At 39.5% G+C, this 19,774-nt stretch overlaps 1 protein-coding gene across 1 annotated transcript in view; it reads right to left on the reverse strand.

Annotated features, from left to right (window-relative positions):
• Window positions 1-10,685: 10,685 nt before the first annotated feature.
• The window catches only part of FREM2 (FRAS1 related extracellular matrix 2), a 122,852-nt gene continuing 113,763 nt past the window's right edge, over window positions 10,686-19,774 (reverse strand). The window contains exons 19-24 of the mRNA XM_032206794.1: window positions 19,301-19,428; window positions 19,076-19,210; window positions 14,823-14,949; window positions 12,662-12,849; window positions 12,393-12,539; window positions 10,686-11,198 (exon numbers count right to left, since the gene is read on the reverse strand). Coding sequence (XP_032062685.1) covers window positions 10,686-11,198; window positions 12,393-12,539; window positions 12,662-12,849; window positions 14,823-14,949; window positions 19,076-19,210; window positions 19,301-19,428 — 1,238 coding nt within the window. The remainder of the gene's footprint in view (window positions 11,199-12,392; window positions 12,540-12,661; window positions 12,850-14,822; window positions 14,950-19,075; window positions 19,211-19,300; window positions 19,429-19,774) is intronic.

Below are 19,774 nucleotides of genomic sequence, written 5' to 3' on the forward strand. Positions count from 1 at the left end.
ACAGACGTTAAAGCACATTAAGGCATTGTGATATAAGGCTGCCTATTTAGGAATGCTAACACCTTTCTGGCACACAGCAATAGGCAGAGAAGGTCCTGGTTCCTCTGCCATAACAAATATCACTGAGGTTAGAAGAACAGAAAGGAAAATACACCTACTAGAGGATATTTATCTTACTTTCATTACTTATTCCTCTTTACAGTCTGAAGCTAGCCTTTCTGCCACAGGGGTTATAGTAGAAATAAAGGCTGGCTTAATTGTATTTACAGTGCTCTTAAAGAATAAATAACCAGGTCTACAACTCAAATACCTGAAAGTGACCTCTCTAAGGAGCCAGACAGGCAGGATGCTCTACATAGAGCAGTGTGAGATCACATAGAAATAATGTGGATAAGGTGCAGAAGAATGCAGCTCTGAACTTAGCAGAATACTCCTCATGCAAGTGCAGGTAAGGAATAAGGCATCCTCCCCTTTACTGCAGATGTTGATGCATTTGAGAGATGTGCTTTGAGCACCTCCCTGTCTGCCTGCAAAGGCAACCCCAAGCACCATTCCTACAGCTGCATATGCCCCCTGCCATCCCTCCTATGCTACTTTTTGCCCTTACCACCCAAAGCAGAAATGCCTCCTGCCAAATCATTTTCCACCACAAAGCCCTCAGTTAAAAGAACCTAAAACTCCTGTACCCAGCCCCAGCTTCTTAGAAAGAAGCTCAAAACTTATTCATGGTCAGAGAAAAGAAAATATTTCCCATGCCTTGGGGTTTAGGGAGCCAGGCAGGCCTTGCTGAGGTCCAAGTTTATCTGCAGTTATGCTGACCCCTTTAAAAGGCAGTAAAGAAAATACGGACACGGTCAATATATGCAGACCAGTCTGCTAATATCCATAATGTGCTTTATTTGGGATAACTGAAGGCTGAGCTACTGGCATAAACTGGTGGAGGGGTGGGTACTGGTGTAAAAAATGCCCATTATGATTTTTTAATGCTCCTTAAAAATGTTTACTTTTTTTTTTTTTTTTTTTTTTTTTGAGGAGAAGGGATCACTCACAATACAAAAACTCTGGTGGAAAGTCATGAGACAGAAGGTAAAATCTGGGACCAGACCTGTTCTTCGAGTTCTTAGATCTCCTCACCCCACTGCTTTCTACAGTAGGGTGCAAGTGGGGATGCGCTGGCAGGAGCCCTTCAGCAGCTTTGCATCAGGGATTGGAGAGGAGAGGAGAGGAGAGGAGAGGAGAGGAGAGGAGAGGAGAGGAGAGGAGAGGAGAGGAGAGGAGAGAGGGACTGGATCCAGCAGTGGTCAGAGGTGCCCTAGTTCTGGTTTCCTTGGACACCCTGCCGTCAGCACATTTGTCGTCCTGGCCTGTAACCAAAGAAAGACCTGTGCATGAGAGGAACTTGATAGCTCAGAGGGATTTAGGAGATGCGTGCCTATGTAGGCTTACACTCATGTGCATGTGCCCGCATGTACCTGTGTGTGCACGTTTGCTCATTTTTGGGAGATTTCTGGGGGTCAGCTCTTCAGGGACTGTGCAGTTGCTGAAAAGAACAGAAGGTGGCATGTTTTCTGCATTTTCACATGGCAAAAGTGTAGTAAAAGAAATACAGGAAGGAGCTAAAGGAGGAGAAAAAGAGGAAGAAAATAAGTAAAGGAATACAGAAGGAAGCAGCTAAGCCCAAACCATACCAATTCTATATGTTTCTGCTGTTAACAATTGCTTTAGCAGTGAAGGCTATTTTTGCCCATCAGTGTAATGAAACACATTGATGCCACAAGAGCTGTTTGCTAGACTGAACAAAAGCACAGTCAGCTGTGGTGCATTTCATTTCCAGTACTTAAACATTTTATGAAAATTGTAAAATGAAAATGTGATTTCCTTTCCTTTCCTTTCCTTTCCTTTCCTTTCCTTTCCTTTCCTTTCCTTTCCTTTCCTTTCCTTTCCTTTCCTTTCCTTTCCTTTCCTTTCCTTTCCTTTCCTTTCCTTTCCTTTCCTTTCCTTTCCTTTCCTTTCCTTTCCTTTCCTTTCCTTTCCTTTCCTTTCCTTTCCTTTCCTTTCCTTTCCTTTCCTTTCCTTTCCTTTCCCTGTCCTGTCCTGTCCTGTCCTGTCCTGTCCCTGATAGCTTTCCTTTAAAGCACAGCCATTTGAGAAATGGCAACAGGCACACAGGAAAAATTATTTTTGCGAAAAAAGAAGTAAATAAAGTAAATAAACAAAGAAATAAGTTAGTGATGATGACAGAACTATTTGTTCTCACATCATCAGATGAAGGTCTTTCTGAATAGTCAGCCTGCCTTTGTGAAACTGTTTCTGCAGTCAAGTGGCTTTTAACCTGCCAGCATCCTCTTGGCTGCATACTTCTCTTGAAAGCACATATTTATCTCTTTTCTTAGCCATCGATCTATTATAACCAACAGATTTGCCCAAGGCTGTGTGACAGAGGCATGAAAAACCTATTTGCCACAGAAGCCCCCTTACTCACCAGGCGGGATGTCCTGTCCCTGAAGTCTCAGGCTCCCCCATTCGCTTTAGGAGCAGATGCTCAGCCTGTTTGGTGAGGGACAGGCTGAAGGTTAGGTCTGATGGCAGCAGGGGGACACTGAGGGCTCAGCTGGATCAAAGAGACCCTTTCCTCCCCAGCTGGAGGGTGCCAGAAACCACCAAGTCCCAGCCTGTGGGCACTCGGGAGTAAAGCTGCTCCTCTACTGCCCCTTTGAGGCATCTTGGACCACATCCCACAGCAGGCTGAGCGGCCAGCTTCCCTCATTCCCTGATTGGATTTTAGTTTTTTACCTTCACCAAATGAAGGAGGCTTAAAATGTCTGGGGACCTGGCAGAAAGGACTCACGTGGTCCAGACGCTGGCAGCATCATGCTGTCCCTGGCCCTTGGAGGCCCGTGCACACTGACTGAGCCTTTCTCTCCGCTCGGGGTCATTTCTAGGTTACTGAGCGACCACAAACAGCTCGCAGCAGTCACAGAAGGGGAGCCAAGAGAGCGGAAGCCCAGGAGGAGATCTCAAGAATAAAGTTGCCATGGATGATGCTTTCTTGCTCCCAGGCTGTAAGCACTTGGGATAGGGAAATCCTGCTGCTGCAGCATCTTGTTGGAAGGTGGATAGAAGAGGTATTGACACATGGTTTGGAGAACTTCTGTCACTCAACTTCTCTTCTCAGTGCATTCACTTGCCATTTACCACATCTTTCCAGGCATGAGGCATTTGGGGGAAGGGCTGTGCCCCTCCTGAGCACCCTGCAGCAGACCATGACTGAGGAGCACAAGCTGGAAGCAGACCCTGCAACTGACAGTCCCAGAGCTGCGACCACGGAAGGCAGCATCTGGAGGATGGTCGTGGTGCCACCAGTGTGATTATTTTTTGGCTTCAGCAGAGCATAGCAAATCAGCCCTCCCAACCCCAAGCACTGGGATGTGTATTCTCAGGTTTTTGCCTTGGGTCCCTGGGATCCCTTCCAGGCAAACACGCCTTTATTTCTGCTTCCCAGATTAATGCACTTCACCCTCCTGATATTGTCTTGAGAAATTACATGAAATAAAAATGTGCATTATCTAATGTAAAAATATAACCAATAATATTTTTTACTATATGCATACATATATCAATATATATTATATACTATATAAAATACACAATATACTAAATATGCCTATAAATAAATTTTAATACATATTACATAACAAAATCTATATAACATTTATATAGTAATAAAAGCATGTTCTTTGTGTGTATATGTGTTTTTACAGTCATGTTTTGAAGCTAATCATTTTGCTGGAGAATAAAAATTCCCAGCTGCTTCACGAGGAGATGAGGGTAAGGCACATTACCACAGCTGACAGCTCCAGATGGGAACTACGGGAGATGCCTAAGGCTGCAAGAGTTTTTTTGAATTATTGGCATCACCCTTGGCAGTTGTAGTGTTACAGATGTCCAATGCCTTTCCTGAGGAAACTGCAATTTTCGGGGGGAGAAATACCTTTCCCTAAGCTTCATTCTGAGAGCGAACCTGGACAGGAAAAATCAAAGCTGCAGTGCACCAAGCCAAGGGAGCTCAGACAGAATTGGTGGCCCTGTTCTCTGACTGCAGTGGTGCTGGATAGGGAAACCACCACAACTGAGGACATAGTAATGAACCAAGTTGCAGGAGGTGCTCATGTGAACTTCTTCAGGTTAATGTGTGATAACAGAATCTGAATTTCCTGGGCAAGCTCTGTGAGACACTAGTATAGAAAAATCCTGACATTAAGAGAAAGCAGCTATTGGATTGCCCACATTTAGCCTGGCTACAGAAAAGCAAAAGGCAGGTTCGGCCTCTGAAACTCATCTATTTGGAAAAACCAGTCTGGTAAAAAAAAACATTTAAATTAGCAGAGACAGTTGTGGTCACACACCACTCTTGGGCTGGTTTAGGTCCCAGAGCACATCCTGCAACTTGGCAGGAACCATTAGTGATGAACCAAGCTTTTCTCACTACCAATCTCAGCATGGAGACCCATAATCTGCAGTGAGAATTGCACTCCTCTCTTGCACATCTGTTAGGCAGCTTCTAATGGTTTGTGCCTATTATGACACAGTGCATTAATGTGGTGGGTGGGTGTTTTTGGATGTAGTTGTTCAAGTTCATCCATGTTAGCATCTGACAGTGTTTAGGTGATGTGAACATGGTTTGGTATGGCTTCAGCCTCTGGAGTCTTTTAAGACATGACATAACCGAGCAGTAGGTTGAGCAGTAGGGTGAGCTAGTGGTCAGCCTTATGTTTCTCTCCAGGCGATCTCTTTGAGGGTGAATCTTTCCCTTACTCTTATGGGGAGGGCCCATTCCTGTTCATCAGGGCAAATGTCACCTATGCTAAATTTGCAGAGTGTTTCAAGATCCTGACAAGACTGTGCAAGGTGTGCCACTGATGCTGTGGTCTGTGGTGCTGCTCAGAGCTTCTACAAGGTGATGGTAGGACACGTCCTATGAAGCCAAACTCCTGACTTACCACCATCATTTTGTCCCCAAGGACAGACTCGTGTTGCTGTGAACAATCAGACAGATGCTGCTCCAGCATCTGTTTCATGCATGTGACAACACCAGGGAGCAGTCCCTGTAGGCCACAGCATAGCTTGCTGTATGGAAATCCAAGTCTCTTACCAAGAAATGGAAGAAAAGCCCAGCCACAACCCCATGAGATCCTTCTTTTACAAAATTGGGTATTTATGTTTCTTTCTTGTCAGGATCATATAAGGAACATATTTATAAGGCAAATACAATCTTCAGCAGCACCTTCAAGTGGTGCTCCCACCTCCCTATCCCTAGGTGCTTTATCTCATTCCGTCCAGATCTCATGCCTTCATAGGATATGCACCAGAAAAAAGCTATTGACTCATAAATCTGTTTCAAACAGTTTTCAGCAGGAGATCTATGTAGACATGAGGTGCAGGTAAGTCAGCTGTTAGAGACCTAGGGTGTTGAAAAATGAAAACTTTCATTCCCTCTCATCCCAAGAAGAAAAACTTTTTTTTTTTTTTTTTTTTTTTTTTTTGTACTTTCTATTGTCAGTCCCAAACCTGGGACCGAGGACTCTATCCAATTGTTAAGGCATGAGAGTGGCTTTTCTGGGTGGGGTGATGTGCCCCCATGCCAAGGAGGGGAGTTGCAGGGAAGAGAAAGGAAAGAAGATGAACAGCCTGATCCTTCTCTTGAATTCTCCCAGCTTTTTCTAGCTGGGCCTTACTTAACTGGCTGCTGAACCACACAGATGATTTTAATGGACCTTTCTTCCATGGGTTTCACTCCCCTTTCAGTTTGGCTTACACTTCATCCTGCAGTAAAAAAACTTGCAATTTTTATTTTGTGTCAAGCCAAGGTATTGCCTGCTTCATTTCATTCTTATACACAACAAATTTTATTAGGTTGAATATTTCTAAAATAGCAAGAAATAGTAATTCACTGTTCACTGTCTCTGTAACCTTCAGGATTTAATGCACCTCTGTAATATTCTCCCTTGAACATTTCTTTCCTAGGCTGAAGGGTAGAAGGGAGTATTATCCATTTAATCTCTTCTCATGGAGAAGACATTCCTTCTGTGATGAGCCCACTTAGCCAGAAAACCTCCCCTTGACTTCCATGGTAGCTGATTTAAGGCTTTTGCTACAAAAAATGGTCAAAACCTACCAGAAATGAGAATCATTACACTTGCTCCTTTTGCTTTACATGTAAACTTACACTCAGGAAAACTTGTATCATGAAATTCAAGTAATAGGAGATGACATGAATTCAATGCATGTTTGAACGCTGGCCATTAAATAAAACAAGATGCTTTGTATCAGGATCTTCTAGCTGTTCCCTTCATTTTTACTGGAAGTCAGCGGATACTCACCAAAGCAACAGTAGTGCAAGGTAAATTCTGAATGGATCATCTCTCAAGATAAAAAGTGGGAAAAAGAAAAATCAAAGAGCCAATTGCTTTGGAGTAATTTCTGAAGAGCTTTCAAAAATTAAGGCATTCAGTGGTAGGAGATGAATATGGAGAGTCATTATTTCAAAAGAGAGTGAGGATGCGTGAAAAAACAAAACAAAACAAAACAACAACAACAACAACAAAAACAACTCCTACAAATGCTGGAATAATGCATTCGTGCTTGGGTTGTGAAGGGAAAGCCATACTGGACTTTGTGGAGCATGCTCGGACACCTTATAGTAGTATTATAACTGCACTAAGTGCTGGAATGAACGTGGACATGACTTAACTGCCATGGACAATCGCTGAGTGGGAAATTAATGCCCTTTGATCTATTGACAGTGCTATAGTCTTGTGACCAGATTCTTCACTGATTTACATCATCTGTAGCTGTTTGCATTGAAGCAGGACAAAACCACGTTCGGTCTGATTTGCAGTGGCAGAAATCACAACACAGAGCTCACAGACATTACACTGCATGGTCCAGTTTAGTCTAAGGAACTGAGTGCATATATAAGCACAAAATCCACATGAACAAGCCTAGATAGTAGAAGGGGACAGACATGGTAATGCACAGGAACATGACATTCAAGACTTGCAGCCTCACTGTTGATATCTACGTGTCTAGAAGTTTCTGATGTTCTGTAATTGGAAGAAAAATCCCTCTCTGAGCCATGAGCACACAACCCCAGTGATTAAAAAGCAACTCCTGTGCTGAGCACTTCATGACCAGAAAGCAAATGCTTCAGGAACAAAGCAGTGAGATTGATTATAAACACAGCAGTAAGTTTATGTCCCTCTGTCGGTGTGAGAAATTATTTTTTCTTAATACTGCATTACAGACCAGTCTCCACTATGTGACATTTTCACACAGATTTTAGATTAGTAACCAAAACAGAAGTAGTTTTATTTGTTTCCTGATACAAATGCCAAATATCATAGCCATAGACATGCACAAGAAATTGTTCCAAATAAATATTCGTGGAAAGATTTCTGACAACTTGATAACAAATTTAAACACAGTAGGTATTGTATAAAGGGTTTAACAAATGGTATTACTGCTAGCAGAATATGTATCTTCAGGGAAAAGAAGATTGAATACATAATCTGGAAATAGATTAAATATATATATATATATATAATATGTTCAGTTTATTGCATGGATAGATAAATGTTAACATATTTGTGCACATAACTTGGAACGAGGCACTTATTCAGGTTAGCATAAACAAGGCCACTTGTTAAGTAGAAAGAAAAATGTTAATAAGCCTCCAAAACATCTTGCTGAAATCCAAAACCTTGAAGCCATAATAACAAAGGCATGCTGTTACAGATGTACTTATAGTTCACTGAATTGTAAGAAATCCAATTTCTTAAGAATGGGACAAATCCGGCAGGCCTTACTGAAAACATTGGGATTTTTTTTTCCCAGGCAGAGGACTTTGATATCTGATTCAAGACTCTCACTCATTCGTATTCAGCTTTTCAGTTTGCCTTGTGTTTTTCTTTGTTATCAGCAGTTTGCACAATTTTTTATATATTGTTTGAAAAATGTTTGTCTGATAATCCCCATCAATCTGAATGGTTTGCAGAGCTGTAATCAGATACTATTCAAAGCAATGATCAAGTTGTCTACCAGGCTCAATACTTGGCTCGTAGAACACATGCTTTTTTGATATGGTTTAATTAAAAGAAATAATAATAATTAAAAAAAAAATAAGAAAAAGATTTTGCCTGCAAGAAATTTTAATATTTCTGTCTGTTAAAATTCAAAAGCAGAAAAATAGCTCTACTGATAAACACCTAATTTCTGTATTTATTATATATATATTTTAAAAGATCTTCTCTGCTTACACAAAACAGGCATTTTATAAATATTAAAATGTTCTATTATTTACATGTGTCCCATTTTACTGTAGAATCATTGACTGCTACTATCCAAACACATAGGTTATAGGAGACAAATTCTGCATTTCTTATTATTGTAGTGGTTTCATATACACGCACAAAGGCAAATTTGATCCTAAGGTTACAATCACAACTTAGTTCTAAGCTTTACATATAAAACATATCCGTGGGTTAAGTCTTTGATCAATCTTGCACACATAATACATGGCTCACAAAACCAGGAACTGCATTAGAAGACCAAATTAATGTCAGGTGACTAGGGGAAAGGTCTAATGCACTGGGCATGTCTTATGGATAATTGTTTCAGGCTAGAACTCAGATTAATTAAAATAAAAGATGACTGCATGACTTTAATAATGTAGTTTGACCCTTAGGTTGCTGAAAATATCTTTCAATTAAGCAGTCTGAATAACAGTCTTCAGAAAAAGAAAAAAAAAAAAAAACAAAAAAAAAAACAGAAAAAAATAGTATGGATTCTGCTCTGATTCACTTGCTGAAAAAATGATGGAAACGTGTGAAATGAGTGAAATCCTAATAATATAAATCCAAAGCAAGAAATATAAGCGTGAGTCCCTCTGTGGGCATATTCACACCATACCACGAACCATGACCCAGACCTTCCCGGGAGAGCTGACCTCCACATTTCTGAGCCTTATGGCTCAGAGGTCAGGTCTAACTGTGCTTGCAGAGCACCGCAGCCAGGCTAGGAAGCTTTTCGGACAGATTTTTAGCTCAGTGGCAGCATTGTGTGCTAGCTGCCAGGCTGCTTGCAAGCTGGATCCTGGCAACTCAGATCTCTACAACATGGTCCCCAGAATGCCGAATTCTGGAGGTACTGAGGCTTGAAGACTGGTGGCTGCCTGCACTCAGCAGCACAGACAGTGGAAAAGATCAGGTTGTTCAGCAACAATCTCAATAGCCTGCTTCTGGTTTTACATAGTTCATATAGTTGAATTCCACTGACTGGAAAGGATTTACTCATATTAAATGCTAGTGGGACAAATGGGATGACCTATCTTGAAGGTTATATAACTTCCATGGCGAAGCATTAGGCAGGATATCTTTGGGGAAGAAAAGGTCTTGCTTGGATAAGAGCTGACATGGGACACTGCTGATCCAAACTTTTGTGAGACATCAAGTTGTCAAATGATCTAAATCAGGAAGACTGATAAAAAAATTAGAATGACTCTTTTGAAAGCAGTCACTTGTTAAAAAAAACAGCCCAACAATGACCCAGCATGTTTGTCAAGATGTGTTATGATTATACAGTAATAAATACTACTTGATTCAATCATGTTATTTTTTTTCTTCACTTTGTTGCTATTTAATACAGCAACTGACAATCACACACTGGATTAAGTACCATGATTCCTAGGCTCAGTTCATGCAGAACCTTGTCCTCTGCATTTTGAATCTAACACTACCATCTTTTCTAGGTACTGAAATACTAATGCTTGCATTTTCCAGCAGTGGATATGCACTAGAAAATATAATTTACCTTACAAAACTTCCATGATCCATTATAAACTTAAGAAGACTTAAGTGTCCAGTTCCTGTGAAAAACAAAATTCCTTCTCAATTTGTTGTATTCTTTGGCTTTATATAAACATAAATAAGGAAAACATGAGGGAAAAAAAAGATCAAATTAAATAGCTGAATAAGAATTTGCAGAAAAGAGTATGTATTGCTTTCTGTGACATGCAACTGATTATAATGTTATGCTGTCTAATCTAGCTGTCTTTTGAAAAAGTTCATTTAAACACAAGGAAAAAAATAATCACCAGTATAGCTTAAATGAAGTAAAAGGCTTACAGGAGGGAGGATTCATGCCTGAAGCATTTTATCACCTTTCAGCCTAGCTGTAGACATTGAGTTCTTTGTGAAAAACAGTACAAAATTAACTGAAGAGTGTAAGGATTCTACCTCTCAAGTATTCTGTGTTTCTAAAAAAAAGATTTCCTCTCTTATTACAGACAGGATCTATAGCACCTTTGGATAGTTTCTTCTACTTTTTTGAAATGTCAGCAGATACAAAACCAAACCAAATCTCTCCCTTACGATGCAGCTCCTTGAATTCCTGCTAAAGATTAGTGCATGATATAAGAACGTCATGATAACCTTTCGTGCAAAGTGGGAGAGTCAGTATAGATTCTTCTATCGTTGATAAAGGCAGCAAGAGTTCAGGATAAAAAATTTCAAGTACACCTAGAAGCACCTTTTATGAGTCACCATGATCTGCTGCTAACAAAGTGCAGTTCAAGTTTGTTTTGAGGCACCCTGGATGGAGACTTTGGCTTGAATCCTGTGGTCTTGGGATCAAACCTCAGAGCTGTCGCTGGTATAATTGTCTGGTAGCATCATTGGTTCATTGCTGCCTGACTTCTTTGCGGCTTCCTTCTTCTCAGAATTTTGTCTCCGTTTTAGCAGCAAAATGATGATTGCAATTAAGCAGATGGCAAGGAAAATGGCAGCAGCTCCACCAACAATTGTGACTATGTTGACCCCTGAGCTCGGGTTATTCAGTTCTCTGGGGAGTACACCATTGACCACAACCTCCCTTTGAGTGACCTGTTTCTTGCTGGTGCGATCTAGTGCTATGTGCTGTATGTTTGTTCCTCGGTTGTTTTCTACTCCAATGTCTTTTGCAAGCTCTGGAGCTCCCGCAGCTCCTCTCTTCTGACGTCTCTGTGTGGATGCTCCTTGGCTTCCTCCAATAAAGAGTGAGTGGTACTGATGCTCTACGCTTCTTTTGCCGATTCCACGGTTAGCATTCTCTTTTGAACGTACAGTGTAGATTGTATGGACATACCACTCCCTACCCAAAGACACCTAGAAAGACATGTATTTTGTTTTTAAACACAAACATGCATAATCTGGACAGTGCTATAAACAGAGGAAATAAATCACCACTTTATATTGATTGTCTGGACAGAACTCTCAAAAACACGCACAGATAAAAACCACTATGTGCCAAACAGCCCCAGACAAGCCACGTTTTCTGCCAAAATTTTAAGAGGGTGTAGAGGGGATAGTGTCCATTCTTCTCCATAGCTAGACTCTATGGCTACCAGTGGTTGCCCCTAGCTTCTGTTATTGTGAAAAGAAAGCAACATATTTTCTATTTTATTAATTTCTCCAAATGTTTTTCAGGACACACCGTTGTTTCTTTATATTATCATTCTTTTGACAGAATGAGGGCAAAAAATTAGTGCATTATTGCAAATGGATTCTTTAAATAAAAAATGAGGCAACAGTTTCATAGGGACAGTTTATGAAAACCTTTTTATGTTATTAAGAAGACTGTTCTGTTAAATATTCCACTGTTTACAATGGGACTCAAGACTGAAAGGCCAGGATTAGGATTAAAGTCTCCTAAGCATTTTTTGTAACATACTTTTCAGTTTTGCATGTACTTTTGCAAATACTAAGGAGAAGATAAATACTGAAGAGATAACTGCTGGCTGGATCATATAGATCTAAAGGATGAAAGCAAACAACTGAACAATTATATGGAATTAAGAAATAGGTGTACCCTTTAGTTTTCAATTTCATGATTTCCAATGCTTAGGTATTTTGCAGTGTGCATGTTTGTGAGAATGACTTGCACAGAAAATGCTGAACATCAATCAGATTTTGATGAAGTTCGCTATAAATGTTTATGTTTGTTGTTGTGTTTTTTTTTTTTTTTTTGTCTTAGACAAGTGATGTGCAGGAATAAAACAATGCTGTGCAACAAGAAACTTATGCTTTTAGAGGAAATGTTTAACTATCATTGGTATAATTTCTTGGTAGACTACAGAATTAAAGAGAAGAAAAGCGTATTATCCCTATAGGAATCTTTTAATAAGTAATCCAGATTTTTCATCTAGAAATTTGTAAGCATTTATAATCCTGTTTAACTGTACTGAAATCACAATAAATCTTTCTGTTGACTTCAACATGACTTAAACTTAAAAACACTTCTTTTGCAAGAGTTTCTTTTTTTGGTTCAGTGCTCTTGTTACCAAGGTACAGAAAACATACCTGAAACAGGGGAGTTGAGTCCACTTTAAATCCATCAGAACCTGGTTGTTTTACTAAAGAAATTGCTTCAGGATCATCTATGGCAAGTTTTGCATTAAAAAGCACATTTCCAAAGCTTGTGGCTTGTGTCTCTGGTTGAGCTTTGTCCTACATGGTCATACAGGAAAAAAAAAACATATTTGTAAAACACAGATTTATTTCTTCTGAGTTGTTTTTACATAAAAAAGAAGTGATAAATATATGCATTCTCCCAGAATTAGAACACTTACGACAATCTTAAATCTGTACAGAAGGGATGGAGAATCAGCAAGGCACCCATATTCAGTGTTGGATGGATTATATTTGGGTACATATCCATCCGCTCCTGTGCACAGGAAAACCTTCTCAATGTTGCAGTAGAAGGAATCACCCAGGTTCTGCACTGGATCCACCATCACCCGACCATAAATGATATCACCTGTAAGGAATGCAAGTGGTTCACATCCTATTACACTGGAACATTTAGCATAATAGTGAGGCTAAATAAAAAAGCCTAGTCAAGAAGCTTAGTGCAGGGTAATCTGACTGCAGTTTTTGGTCACCTCAAAGGTCCAAGCTGAAGATTCCCAGTCTGCCTACAGCTATACCCAGAGTCTATTTCAGACAACTTGCTACCCAGCTTCCACCACAGGGTGTTGTCAAAGGTTATGATCAGAACACATGCTCTTCCTCACACTCTGGGCCATATAACAGCAGTAGTTGATCATTTGTTGTTGCTGTAACTTGAACCAGTTCAAAGGCTGCTTTAAATACTGGACTATATTCAGGTCTTCATTCAAAAAATGACTTAAAGAAACATGTACTACTCTACAGCAAACTGGGATGGAGGTTTTGGTCTCCCAGCAATGCAACTTGTTGAAGAGATGTTTTTTAATTATGTCAGCAGAATTCTGTTCAGGCTGGATAAGAGTTTATTTATACTTGGTCAGACTGGCAGCATACTGTACAAGTGACATGAACATTATGAAAAGTAACAGAGGCATGTTCGGAGACTAGGCTCCCTACTGTGTAATTGCATTTCATCTGTCTGATAAGATTTAAGATAAAACATATTTGCAAGGCCCATACAAATAACCTGAGCCACTACTATGCAGGCAAGAAAAGTGTATTATGTACAGTGGTCAGTACACATGACAGAAAGTGATTAGGAAGGATGAGAATTTGGAGAAGGAAAGGAGAAGCGGTGCATTTTTTTTAACACAATTTGTAGTAACTGTAGACTTTGAGAGAAGACAGATACCTGCTGTTCAAGAGACTGTGCAAACTTATCAGAAAAAGACAGTCTTGGAGTCAAGATGTTGGCATTCTGATCAATCAGCAAAAGAGACACAGAAAAAGAGGAGAAAAATTGAGTGACTGCCTAGGTCATAGAAAATTCACCAATAGATGTACTGAGTGAAGCCCAGTTTTGGTCTTATGTTTCACACAAGGTTTTTCAAAAACTCTCTCTTCTAGAGGGTCTGGACACAGTACTAGGCAAGCAGGAATTCTGAGTGTTCATCCTAGCTTTGACTTTGATTTCTGTTCTGTTATCAACTGCACTGCACTGGGTGGACCCTGGCCAACACCCACTCAGCCTACCTTTCCCACAGAACACGTAGAAAATAGATGGAAAGTGAGAAAACTCATGAATTGAGCTAACGACAACCTAATAGGGAGAATAAAAGCTGCACAGACAGGCGAAACAATAGGAAGAATCCATTCATCATCAGATGTTTAACCATTTCCTGGAAAGCAGGGACTCAGCATGTGTAACGGTTACTTTGGGAAGAAAAACACCATAAGCATGAATGTCCCCCTAGCCTACTCCTCCTTTCCCTGAGCTTTTACTGCTCAGCATCACATTATACGGTATAAGATATCACTTTGGTCAGTTTGGGTCAGTTGTCCCAGCTATGTCACGATCCATCCCCTTCCAATCCCTGGCCCACTTGATGGAGGGCAGGGGGGAAGGAGAAAGCATTGAAACTGTGCTAGCAATAGACAAAACATTTGAGTGTTATCAACAATATTTTAGGCATAAATGCAAAGTACAGCACCATATGGGGTGCTTTGAAGAAAGTCAGCTCCATCTCAGCCAGACTCAGTATGTTAACCCACAACAAAAAGATTGTGTAACATTCACTTATCAAGTAGGAATGTTCTTAATATTAGCCAATGTTTATAAAGAGCTCAGTATATGAGAAATGGCATCAGTACTGTTACCCTTAGACATAACAGTTTCAGTGTAGATTGGCCAATAGCTCTTATGTAAAGTGTCAGGTGGGAAAGGCAAATGAAAAAGAACACAAGTGGCAAGTTAAACCCTTACTCCTAGCTTGTTTTGACTGAAACAGGATCCTGATAGTGTGGATTACATATTAGAGGTCTATGAACTGTGCACAATCTTACCTTCTGAGAAAGCAACATCACTTTCTTGCCCAAAGCCCATTGAGCCATCAGATAGCCATAGTGTCTTTTTGGAGAGGAGGAACATCTGGGTATTCAAGCTGAACTCAGCAGCCACTGGGTCACTAACCTAAAACACAACAGCATAAAGCTATTCAACAAGCATTCCTTAATCACTTTTAAAACACAACCCAATCTTCTCGTAGCATACATTGTTCATCAGCTCTGCATATCTACATAAAAGGAAACAGTTTAACCATAAAGTTTTCTTTGCACTAGAAATATATTGCTCTATATTTTACACACATATATTCTTTGGGTTATACATCTCCGTGATGTAGGATTCTAGGTTAATTTCTTCCCACCACATTTTTCCAAATCCCAGACAAGAAAGTGCCCAGGGTAACTTCTGTGTGTGGATAACACAAGGAAAATATTTCCCTCAATATCTAGTCTCCATTTAATTAAGCATCTTTTCTGTATCCCATTTTCATTCTAATATTCAAGTCCCACCTCTGATTCTCTACCAGTTATTTGAAAGTTTTAGTTCTTCTGATGCGCCATAGGGTATCAGTATATTTATCTCAGATCATACATGTGAAAAATGTGAAAATCATTTAAGCATGTTTTATGATAACTTTTGTCTTCATATATTCAACACAGTTATCTATGATTTTTCTTGATTACACTACAAGAAAACAATAAAACAATACTATCAGAAGCAGGTTCTTATTGGGCCATATAATTCATAAAGTAGAAGGCAACCTATACAGAGAAAAACCATAATAAAAAGTAAAGAACATAATGAACAGAAGCACTGGAGAGCACAGTTCAAAAAGATGAAAAAAAAAAAAAAAAAGATAAAAGAACAAGAGTCCACTAAACAAAAAGAACAAGAGTCCACCAAACAAATAAGAAAAACGCTCAAAAATTCTCACAGATATATGTTTATAAATGTGGAAAGGAAGGACAGAAAACACTAATGAAAACATTCTTGCCAGCCCTTGTACAAGGTGTTGATGGAATGAGATATAATAATATCAATAGAAACTACTGCCACAAGTTATGTGTGCTTATTCTTCTTCAAATCCCTTTCCCACAATATAGTCCCAAAACTGTCAAAGCAGCAGGATTTGGCAAGAAGAATATATAGCTGAAACATTTTTATAAACTCACTGCCACTCTTCGTAAAAATGAACCCTACCCCGATAGCCTTTTCATAGAAATAATAATAATTAAAAAATAATTTCCTATCTTTTTGGAATGTCTTCTGAATGCCTGGATTCAGGCTATTGGGTTGCAATTCCACAGCTTCAAATACCTGACTGACAGCTGGTTTCCAGCTGTGGATCTGAAAAAAAGTCAAGCATGGCCTCATCAAGATCTTCCTTGGCAGAATAAATGTCTACTGAGCTGGAAACAAAAAGTTTCCAGCTAAAGGCACTGGGCTTCAGCCACACTCTTTACAACAATGGTAACAGCAATGGCCTGGGTAAATATTATGCATGTGGCTGCAAATACATCCCTTAGGCACCCTTTTTAAAGACACCATTTTTGTTTCAGCTTTACACGTAAGTCTCAGTGCTGCCAGTGGCAGATCCACAGCTGCAATTTATAGCAGTAGTTGAAATGCAATTATTTTCATTAGAAATGCAGGTTGGATGCTTTTCATGTACAGGACGTCCCAGAGTGAGATAGTGATAATGCAATACTCAGTGTTAAGGGATACTTTCTTCCCTCTTCAGGGGCCACAGAAAGAAGAAAAAAGGAAATGGGCAGATATGTGATAAAGAAGGAAATATTGAACTAAAATCTTCAGAGGCAGAACACCAAAATATCTTTTCTACTTTATGTTTGCTTCTTAAAATGGCCTTTCACTCATGAACAGTGAAAGCAATAGTGAAAGAAATTAGATTACAAAGATTCCAAGAAGATGGAAAGTTTCATATTAAAAGTACTAAAAAGATAATTCAGTAGAGCAACTGGGGCACTAGAATGAGAAGTGGGAGAAACAACTCCAGAGGAGGTTTAATTTGGATATTAGGAAAAATTTATTCCCTGAAAGCATTGTGAAGGATTGGAACAGGCTGCCCAAGGAAGTAGTTGAGTCACCATCCCTGGAGGTCTTCAAAACATGTGTAGATGTTGCACTTAGGGACACAGTTTAACGGTGGACTTGGCAGTACTAGGTTAAAGGTTGGGCCAGATGATCATAGAGGTCTTTTCCAATGTAAATGATTCTGTGATTTCATCATTTGATTTTACAGTCAAAATAATTTTGATCTGGTTTTGAGACCTGCACTCACTGACTTCAGCGGGCCTGTGCAAGGTAGCATGTGCCTCCTAGTCTAAGAACCAGCATCACAGTGTGAACTTCCATGCTCACTTCTCCGTCTGATGTTTCTTATTTCTAAAACATGGATACTAATGCTTATTCATTTATGCAGAATGCCTAAAAATCTTATTGGAACGTGCTTTAAGTCCACATATTCTTTCAATCTGTGATCAAAGGGAACAATATGAAGGGAAGCAAAATTTCCTGAATTCCTTTTACTGTGCGCATCTCAAGTAAAAGAGTTGGTCTTGATGAAAATTACTGGTGATGGGGACTAACTGGTCACAGTTCCTTGGCATTTATGACTCTGTTGCAATTTTGCACCTAATTTTAATTTACGTACATGAAACTTGCATAGTCTTTTTTTTTTTTTTTTTTTTTTTTTTTTAATTAGAGCTTTTATTAAAGCTTTATTTGATATCATAAACCCTATAGTAGCCATTTTATTTTCCCAAGGCAGTTCTCACAACTTGAGAAATTTGTTCCTTAGGCTTCTTTTAAGTAAGATAGGTTTCCAGCCCTATCTATACTTTAGATAGAATTAGGTCTCTCCCTAAGCTATTTTGCCAATTATTTTTGCAATTATTTTTTGTTCTTTCAAATTTTCTTAACATTATCAACATCTTTCCTGTTTTTATGAGGATCAGACACAAGATATGGTTCAGCACTGCTGTGAATAGCTTTAGAGCTCCTTGAAGCAGATTAGAAATGCCAGACGAAAGCCAAAGTGATGAACTAATATAAACCCCTTCTCCTCGACCCCACCCCAGTCATTCTTTTTTTTTTTTTTTTTTTTTTTTTTTTTTTTTTTTTTTTTTTCCAAAATGCTTTGCTGGTTTAATTCTGAAAAGGCAGGTTTCATGTCAGATCATGTATCGTCTCTCTGTTTCACCAGGATTTAATGCCATATCAGTAATCATCTGTTCTCCCATAGCTGGCATAATGCCAAATAAAAGCATAAAGACTGCATACATTCTCTTGTGTACTCTGGCTAATTCAACAGGAAAGTGATTGTGTATCCCTGACTGATCTGGGTTGTATTTATACTGTAAGATGATCCAATAGCATACATCTATACTATTAATGAGCATGAAACCACAGCCACATTGTTCCAGTATTGGTTTTATTGGCTCCAAATACAAAAGTGACAAGACTTCCTCCTTACATATCCCAAGGTCATGCTTACCCTTTTGATAACACTGTAAAATGGTAGTTTATGTTCTGCTAACTATCCAACATGACCCCCAGATATTTTTCAGTCACTGCTTTCCACAGCAGTGTCCATTTCTCTATACATTATTAGAGAAATGTGAAATATATGCTGTGTGCCTGTCCGTAGGTTACCATGAGACCCATACTGCCACGGGTGGGATTTTTCTCACTTGCTTTCATGCCAGAGTCTTAAAACTAAGCATTTACCAGTGTAGGTTACCAGTACACAGTCAGTGAAGGAAGACCTTCCTTAGGATTGGATGAATCTTCCTCTGAAGGTTCCACTTGCAATACTAGAGACCTATCTCTGATCTTTGTGCCAGGTGAAAATTTTCTGATGATGGCATTATATTTTCTTAATTATCTGATAAAATTATTTCACAGCAAAAGTCAACACATAAGTAAAGAAATCCCTTAGGTTAGCTGATATTACAGTATCACCCAAATCAATGTCAATGAACTTTCTACTGGCTATTACAGAGGAATGGCCAAAGGTTATCACTGCATTGGGGTCAAAAATACATTTGTGCTCCTAAATTAGCTTTTCCAAGTTCCATAAGATTAGATAGATAGCAGGAGAGGGTATGTACTGTCCCACTAGTTTAGGAAGAGGTTTGTTGGTAAACAAGTAAATTCAATTTCTAGCACTATCACAATTTGAGAATTAAAATAAAAAGGAAACATGAAGAAGGCATCACTGGGAAGCTACCTGTTGGAATCGGATATCCAGATCAAATGTGATCGGCTCTCTAGGATTACAGATCACTGGTAGGCTGAACTCCTGATGTGGAGCAGTGGTACAAGCTATCAGCTTCACAGTGTACATTCCAGAATAGTCTCGAACCTTAGGGGGGGAAAGAGAGAGAGGTGTTGCACCAACATCCTAACCAATAGGCTGGGGCAGGAGAAGACAGAGCAAAGGATAAGGTTTTACCGCAAAATCTGAAACGAAGCTCCACTGCTGTACTGGCTGATTGTAGGTTGGCTCACTTCGGATGAGGCTGAGGCTGAATGTCAGGCCTGGGTGATCAGCTGACATAACCATGGAAGTTAGAGATGAAGCTAGAAACATACCAAGAGATAGATTTGTCACCTTTAGTGGTTCACTGTAGACTCTCAGAGACTGACAAACATTCCCAATAATTCATAAAATATAATGCCGTGGTTGATTCTTTTCGTGGTTAATTCTTTTACAGGGTACTGAGTTTTATTAACAAAAAGTAACAAAATCAATTACAGTCAACACAGCTAGGCCCCCTTGACTCTTGTTCCAGTGTCTATTCAACAGTTGCTTTTGGGCTACACAACCAGAACTGTATAAAGATTAAATCTAACAGAAAGGCAAAACAGTGAGAGTGGAATGGCAAGGATCTATAATCCCTACTGTTTTTAACTTGGAATGTCAGCC

This window comes from Aythya fuligula, chromosome 1 (assembly GCF_009819795.1).
Source record: "Aythya fuligula isolate bAytFul2 chromosome 1, bAytFul2.pri, whole genome shotgun sequence".
In the NCBI taxonomy this organism is placed as follows: Eukaryota; Metazoa; Chordata; class Aves; order Anseriformes; family Anatidae; genus Aythya; species Aythya fuligula.